The sequence below is a fragment of the Melanostigma gelatinosum genome (genome assembly GCF_949748355.1).
Source record: "Melanostigma gelatinosum genome assembly, chromosome: 4".
NCBI lineage: Eukaryota > Metazoa > Chordata > Actinopteri > Perciformes > Zoarcidae > Melanostigma > Melanostigma gelatinosum.
In genome coordinates this window covers 21,548,137-21,556,775 of record NC_136637.1, presented here as the reverse complement: position 1 = coordinate 21,556,775, position 8,639 = coordinate 21,548,137, and the positions used below count along the sequence as shown (strand labels likewise).

The 8,639-nt window shown below is 41.8% G+C and overlaps 1 protein-coding gene across 1 annotated transcript; it reads left to right on the top strand.

Moving 5' to 3' along the window:
- Nucleotides 1-728: 728 nt before the first annotated feature.
- Nucleotides 729-7,987, top strand: mindy4 (MINDY lysine 48 deubiquitinase 4). The gene is made up of 18 exons (XM_079267179.1): nucleotides 729-1,006; nucleotides 1,235-1,354; nucleotides 1,436-1,656; nucleotides 1,755-2,028; nucleotides 2,126-2,379; nucleotides 2,500-2,558; nucleotides 2,654-2,763; nucleotides 2,867-2,983; nucleotides 3,084-3,175; nucleotides 3,377-3,478; nucleotides 3,672-3,735; nucleotides 4,111-4,176; nucleotides 4,271-4,338; nucleotides 4,460-4,523; nucleotides 4,830-4,991; nucleotides 6,117-6,297; nucleotides 6,561-6,639; nucleotides 6,838-7,987. Exons 1-18 carry the CDS (start codon nucleotides 947-949, stop codon nucleotides 6,884-6,886), a joined length of 2,142 nt encoding a protein of 713 aa, XP_079123305.1. The 5' UTR covers nucleotides 729-946; the 3' UTR covers nucleotides 6,887-7,987.
- The last annotated feature ends 652 nt before the right edge of the window (nucleotides 7,988-8,639 follow it).

The following is an 8,639-nucleotide window of genomic DNA, read 5'->3' as shown; positions in this document are numbered from 1 at the left end:
GTGAGGCAACAAACTATGCACCTATTGCCTTGACATCACACATCTGTAAACTGATGTAACAGATGGGCAATCAGAGGATAATATATTTTTTTGGAGAAAGGAGGTATGGTGGTTACATAATAATGTGGATTCAAGCGAGGAGAGGACACTATGGATCAAGTGTTGTGTCTGCAGGATGAGAAGAGAAAAGCTCAAGTACGAATAAGGAAACAAGGCTGTGAGGTTAGTTTCATTTGGCTTCCTGCTCACACAGGCATTCTGGGTAATGATGAAAGAGTAGACAAACCAGCTAAACAAGCTGATAATAAGACAATAATTAGTCTTTCACAATCAGAAGGAAAGGGCATTATGTTGAAGGAAATCAATAAATAGTAGCTGCAACACTGGGGTCAGGAGATGAGAGGAAGACACTTCAATTCCATAAAAAAAGAGAGGAAAAAGAAGAAGGAAAAAGACTATCATGCTTGAATTAAGAACAGGACACAGTGATATTGAACAGCACATTTCACATGATATGGAAGCATCCAACCGGTTTCTGTGATCATTAAGGTACCAGAAACGCTAGAGCCGGAGTAAAGAACAGTGTGGTGGAAGCGGGGAGTGTGCGTTAACTAACTCCAAAAGATGGCGGTAGTGCAACATTAAGGAGAAAACCTACCTTTAAAAAAAATCAAAGAAGAAGACCCACTTACCCCGTCGCCATGGTTGCCGAACAACAACAACTCTGAAAGACACGCAGTTTCACTAAACTAACTTATGAGTTTCACCAAATCTCTAAAAACATATACGGACAGTCTCTGAAAGGTCCAGGCTGCGACGCAGCTCATCCCACAGCCGTGTTATGGTTCACGAGACGGTTAATCGCTCAAAGCTATACTGTCAGAGCAGCGTCTTGTTGGTTATCTGTGTTTAGAGGAAAGGCCGCCGTGTGCACGTTCCCACCACTATGACCGTATCAGCTGAAGAGGTGTCTTCTTCCGTTGTACGGGAATATCTGAGTCGGAAGGTAAGTTAGCTGACGTTAACTCAAGGTGGTGAACGGGCTCAGTGCTGAGCTGCAAACCGTTACCAGAGCGAGCGAGCTAGCGTTAGCCTCCCCCATGTCTAGCAATGCTAATGTTAGCTTAGCTCAACGCAGGTGTTCCACTGAAATCTGTGGTTCTGCAGATTCTGTGCCACCAACACCAGAGATTCAGTGTTAGAGAATACGATGTAAAACGCTCTCGATACGCAGGGGCTCAAGAGGACGATCGCTTGTATGGATGAAGAACATCCACGCACAGAATCCAGTGTCAACAACAGATCACAATTGAGGCAGATCCTCAACATGGAGGGTCTCTATAGAAAGAATAAAGTAAGTCCTGCAGCCAGGTTGGCTGCTGTGTTAAAGTGACATTTAAAAAGAAGTCTGTTGCTGACCTCTCTGTCATTGCAGGCCCAGATCTCCCCCCTGAAAACATTACTGGAGATTATTGTGAAGCATCACATTGAGGGCCTTAAGAAGGACCAGATCACCATCAGTACAAGTGATCCTATGCAGTCTGCTCCAACTATGAGCCGGATTGCTAATTCTCCTGCAGTAACACCAACAGTGATGAATGACACACAGACAGAGGCTAGCACAGCGTTTGTAATCAGCAAACACATCAAATTAAGGTATTTCTCAAGTGTAGTTTTTTGATACATTATTTTCTGCCTGTTTTGACTTTTTGAAAGAACGGTTTGAACATATATGGGATTTATCTCTCTCACAGGTCTGATATCGGAGAAATCTGCCCGTCTCAACCTATATATACATCATTATTGCCTGAGACAGCTGGACTGTCCTGTCAAAATCAAACAGACTTCTGGTCTTGTGACTCAGAAGACCATAAACACCAGCCACGGATGGCTTCCCTCCAGCACAATGAGAGCTTCATCAGAAGAGAACCAGAAAAAAAGACTTCCACCACTGAGAGCACCCAAAGGAGCAGAAGTCATCGAATTAGACGTGGCATGACTGCTGGACCAATAGCTAGCACACATCAGGTACTAGACTACTGACGGAGCTCCTAAAAACGTATTGATTCATTATATTACTCGTATTCGTCACACTCTGTTGGGTCGCTGATGTTTTTCTTTTCAGGAATCAAACAAAAAAAGGCAGAATCGAAGGCTAGAAGTGCCCCAGAAGCTGCTCCGAGGAGAGGAAGAAAACAAGCAGTCCAGGGATGGACTTTTAGTGACTGGCGTACATCAAAAAAGCTCAGAGAGCGGCCTGACTGAAATCAACTCAGCTGACCGCTTGGGAGGGCAACGGGAGTTGTGGAGTGCACCAGAACGAGTGCAGACGGAAAACAGCTTTGAAAAAGTGCAACAAGACAAACTGAAGACGACAAAGTAAAACAGCTTTAAGCTAATACTGCTTTGTCTGTGGCATCCTCGTAGTTTTATACTGTTGAAATGATGTCCTACAGAGTTTCATTCATACGTTTATGTACACTGTGTTTTGTTTCTTAGCGTAAAGTCTTTGACCAGGCCGAGTGTGGCTGATTTGGATGTGGCTGAGATGGTTTTAGGTGAGTATATAGAAAGAAAAAGGCTGCATCAATTGGCTTTATTTATTGTTTCCTTGTATTTGTCAAAAGCTGATGGTGTATTCATCAATTTCCAGATGATCTTGATGATGATGAGGATCTGCGAGAACTCTCCAAAGTGTCCTTTCAGAGAACCGTCGCAGAGCACAGCTACGCAGGCCGCCCGATGGACCAGCACACCGCCATGGTTGGTGATTTACACCGGGGCTCCTTTTTGTTGCTTCATGCTAACAGTTACTGTGGTTGCCAGTGATTTCCTGTTTGTCTTCTGTTCTTGTTTTTCTCTTCAGGAATTGAAAGCGATTCTTACGGGTTGTGCCCTAAATTGTTTCAGTGTTGAGTGGAGGAACCAAGGGTTCACATTCTCAGAAACGCACGACCTGAGATACGGAATTGTGCAGAAAAAGGTTGTCATTACTGCGCCATCCTTCTAAGATTCTGCAGTGCGTTGACTCCATGTCATCAATTGAGATTCGTGATATCATGTACTGTGTATTTGTTTTATAGGGTGGTCCTTGTGGCGTTCTGGCATCCATCCAAGCCCTTGTTCTAAAGAAGCTGCTGTTTGAAAAAGTTGAAAGCAGTAACACGGGCCTTCAGTACGTTATCCTTCAGAGCTTTGAGCCATATTGTTAACCACTGAGTGCCCTATTGTAATCACTTGGATGCTTTTTACAGACATTAATTCACATCAAGGCATGCTTTGTAGCCACTGTTAAGTAGTGACCTCCGCATTTGGTATTAACTGTATTATTACGCCACACGACCGGCTTTCCACTCAACTGCCACTTTGTTCTCAGGAGGTTAAGACCTTCCAACACAACCAGAAGAAAATGTCTAGCTTTAGCGGCGGCTGAAATACTGTGGCGGGCTGGCGAGGAAAAACAAGCCACGATTGCCATGTAAGATCATACTTTTATCCACTAAATCCTTTTATATCCAGACCAGTACACAGAACCTCATTACCAGTATTTAAGTCGGTCGAATGCATGTGAATACCCGGCTTAGCTGCTGAGAGTCTCAGATGAAGCATTGATTTCAACAATTTGGGTGCTTTTTGTTTTACCTCTATTTTTCTTCTTTTTTTTAAAACAGAAATTCAGGGAGAAATCATTTCACCCCAACTGGACGCTACAAATCTGAAGGAGTGCTTGAAAAGGTAGAGATGCCGCTGCAGTGCTCTCACACTCTCTGACATGGGGGTAGTAAAGTTACACTCAAATTGACCAAATGGAATTCAGTTGGATTTACCAGCATATAGATGAGGAGTTTCATTTCTCCAACTACATCAGACAAACATTCTTCAACAGTATTTTAATGAGCCGTTTTTCAATGCGGTTGAAGATGTGGAATATTAGTATATGTCTAAAATGTTATTCTGGATTTGCAAAACGCATTTGCACATTTGTTGTTTTTATTTTAAATGAAATGAATAAACAAAGTGTAGCTATATCAATACTATCAATGTACAAAATTAACTTTCTACAAAAAAACAAATCTGCTGTGGAAGTTTTCTAATCACATTTTTTTTCAGATAACATGCTTCACAGTGGACAACATCAAAGACCTGCAGTTGCTTCTGGAGCGGCATATTGATCAGGCAAGAAACTTATTATTGACTTCTTCAGTTTCATTTTGCCTGTCAAATGTAGGATAGATTGCCAACCTTTTTGCTTTGATCTGTTGTTCCACAGTTTGAGACCGGGGTGTTAGGATGCATACTACTCACCATATCTGCAGTTCTCTCTCGATCCATTGAAAAGTATGTTGTGACTTTTTTTTATTTTATTTTACCTCAATGGCTGAGCAAGATGTTCTGTATAAACATCACTGTTAGTTAGATAGGGAAACTTCACCCTCATTGGTCTTTCTTCTGTCTTTAGAGTAAGAGAGGATATGGACGTGCCCACCAACGCACTCATCGGAGCCCATGGCTACTGCACTCAGGTTTGTCATGAAACTACAACTTGCAGGCGAAATAGTTTCAGAGCACTTGGTATTGTGTTTGATTGTGATTCAGAATTACACATTTGAATGAATAACGGAAGTGCAGGAATTGTTGTTGATGACATTGGTTGAGGGACATAAGTGTCTCTTGGTGCATGCAGGACTTTGAGTAGGTTGCACAATGAAGGGATCTCAGTGTAAGACACAAACCGAGAGCAAGAGTAGCAACACTACGTGATGTTACTGCTGTACACACGAAACATTTTCTGGTTACTAAGATTGCATTTTTGTATTTGTGTACACCAGGAGCTGGTGAACCTGTTGCTCTGCGGCAGAGCAGTTTCTAATGTCTTTGACAATGACTTGGAGTTGGACTCAGGCAACGGCAACACGACTCTACTGAAGGGCGTCAAAGGCCACTGTGACATTGGCCTGCTGTCCTTGTTTGAACACTATAACATCTGTAAGGTGAGGGACATCGGAGGCGGCCTCTCTGCTCACCCAGTGATGTAGAAAACTCATACTTCTGGTCCGTCCTCACTCGGATCATCATCTTTGAGATGATCAGGTTTAATACAACAACAAATCTGCATTCAGAGAAGACTGGGGTACAGCTTGCATAACGAGTAACAGGTCATTCACTTAGCTTTATACAGTATATCCCTTCTCATAAAAAATCACGTGTAACCACACCACCCTGGAGGACGCAAAACGGTATTGTGTGTACCCTTTGGTCCAGAGACCCAGCGTCTCCTCAAAAAGTGTTAAGGACTCTGAGGATGTTCAAAATATCAAACAGATGACAATGAACAAATAATACATTTCTTCATGACCTCAGGGGGCATGCTTTACTGTAATTATTGGCACATCTGTGCTGCCCATAATTACAGGAAAGAATGTTCTTTAGACTATGATGGGATTTATACACATACACTGCTTGAATATGTTTATTAAAACTACTTCCCACTCACTAGAGAAGGATAACTGAAGAAAGTGGGGAGTAACAGGCTCTCTGGTTATCAAGCTGTAGCATAGCAACAAATCAAATTGACTTTGTGGCGTGAAATGTAATTAGTAGGTCAATAAGCACATCATGGAAATTTGGATATTTTTTGACGAGGAACATGGCGTGTTGATCTTGATATAAGACTCTTCCTCACAGCAAACAATGATTAATTGCATATTTTATCCAAAAATTAAGCATAAAGCCTGCACTAACTCGGAGAAAACAGGTACTTGGTGGTGTTTACCGGAAGCTGAAGCTAAGAGGAAGTAGAGATATGAACCTTATTGCGGTTTGTAAACACAACATTCAAAGTTGTCCCCTCCTCACCGGCTCAACGAGGGTGACGGTGCTCGCCAGTGGGTGCTCGCCAACCTCGGACTCGCTCTCGTTTTGGATTGAGCTCTGTCTGGATTGAGCCTCGCTGCAGATACAGACACCAGCACACACTTCTAGTTCGTCACAAGTGACGATTGAGAGGGATTACTACAATATCTGTCTGTATATTGTTTCGTTTTTTAGTAAAATCCTACTCATTGTCTTTAATTACAGACCTTGCAAAAAAGAAATGCTACTTTCCTCTATCTTAGGTAGGAGCTTACCTGAAGACTCCCCGTTACCCCATCTGGGTGGTCTGCAGTGAAAGCCACTTCAGCGTGCTGTTTGGCCTGCAGAGGGAGCTGTTGACCAATCAGGGCCGAAGCCTGGAGTTTGAGCTCTACTATTACGATGGACTGGCCAATCAACAGGAGGAGATCCGCCTCACTGTCTGTATGTAACATCACTTGTTCTGCAGTGCACATGTCCTTTCTTTTTGGGTTGTTTATGTTTCTTGTCATCATGCCAGTGAATGACCACTCAGAAAAATGTGCATTGAGGTATAATGTCTGTGATCGTGATTTGATCTTGTTTTCCTGCACTCTAAATGATCTGGGTCCTTCTCTTGTTGACGCTTGAGTAAGGTTTAGTTATTTTGCTGTTGCCCTAATTAAATATCTTAACTGAAAAGGCTAATTAAGTGTGTGCATTTTTAGCTGTTGGCGAATCGGCCCTGAGCTGTCTAGATGCCGACACGGATCTCATTCCTCCACTGGAGCACTGCATCCGAACAAGGTAACCATCTTTTGGCATTTCAAACACACAGACCAACACCCACGTGCACAGTACTGTCTGAAGATCCTATACACTACCAAAAACTGTGTTGCAGTTCAAATTCCTTGCATACTCTCAATACAGCTTGAAGATGTAGAAAACCATACAGAATGTATCCGAGTCACCGCTAAATGCCTTAAACTGTTTGTTTCATTTCAGGTGGAAAGATGCATTCGTCAATTGGAATGACACAGAGCCTATTCTCTGACCGATCACATGGTTTGTTGTTAATTTAACAATGGAACATTGAACGAAAAAAAATGTGCATCACCAATACTCAATATTACATGCATAATCTTCATATATCACATTGACTATTTAGCCATATATTTTTAGCATTGTCATCTTTTTTTCTCTCGTTAGTGAGACAGTGTTGTTGGCCTGGATGTTCTACGTCACACAATGTATGTGCAGCTGGAAGGGTTTGGGCCCAAACTGGGATATAGAAAGTCACATCAGCCATAAAGTGTCATGCTGTTGCCTACAAAACAATGTTTGAGATAATGCAATGTACTTTAAAAGTAATAAGCAAAAGGTAACTTTTTCTTAAAATGTACAAGTTTGGAGGGAAACTGAACTTTTGTTGCTGATGAAATGTAAATTGCTGCAAGATGCAGTTTGGACCACAGTGGCCTTTTAGTCTTTACTTTTTTACATCAAGATTTAACAAATTGTTGTCTGTATTTTACACTAATTTATTGAGTTCCCTTGTGATATTTTAATCAAGAACACACAAGACTAGTGTGTGTGTGTGTGTGTTAGTCAAAGAGAGGGATTGTTATGATAGACCTCATGTGGAACAGAAAATAGTCAAATTAAGATTTATGTGGCGCCAAATCACAAGTTATCTCATTACACTTTTCATGTACTGTCACAAGTCTAGACTGTATTTTTTTAATTCAGAGTTAAAGAAAATCATTCACACCTCTACCGTCTCCACACAGTGGTGTTTGTTTGTGTCCTTTTTTAATTTGTTATATATGAAGCTGCTTTTAACTGCCAACCAAATATTGCGAAACTACAGCTGCGTAACGTAATGGGTAACTTCAGTATTTCCCCCATGTTTTTGTGTCCAAGTGATTCATAGGGAGAACAATTTTTGAAATTGGCCGAGTATTGAGGGAGAATGCTGCAACTGTTGGGACCGCAAACCAAGCTGGGAGGGAAGGTGAGCTGTGTCAATGCAACATTAGTGCCTTTTCTAAAAGTCCATGGCCGGCATCACAACATCACTGTGCTTGGTTGTACACATGCAGGACTATTCACTTTCACACAAAAAAACACCCCTTTGTGCATTTGAGGAACTGTTTGATCGATGAACATTTTTGTAAATCTTACACATTTTTCCAAATAAAGAAACAAACTCTGAACTCATTATGAATTAACTCTTAACTGTGTCACATGTCGGGGGTGAAAATACAAATTCAGCTGAAAGATGCCTTGCGGTTCACGGTGCGTTTAGTCTTTTAGCTGTGGCAGGCATCAGAGCGCACACAGTGTGGGGCATGCAGAGTGGGTGGCAGGGAGACCTGTGCCAACACCTCCAGCACATGGGATCAAAGACGCTGGCACACAGACAGAGCTGCATTCATTTTCACTTCCCATCAAACTGTCTTCTGCAAATTGGACCTGAGTCCACATAATATCTTGGAAGTGCAATGTTCGGGGGGGTCAACACGTACACAAAACACCTTTGCAACAACAACACAATGAAACATCATGAGCTGCTTTCTTTATTAAATCTGTCAAGTCAATAATATCCATGACATTTCCATTTTGGTGCGATGAAAATGCTAGAAGAGCTCTGACGATTACAATTCATTCATCTTTCAACTCTCAAATTCCTAATGGAAGCGGTATTATCTGAAACTATATCATCGGTGACTCATGTAGGGATTCATGTATTCGAAAAAAAAGACAAAGGAAGCTCATGAATTAATCATGAGACATGGAGCGAATCA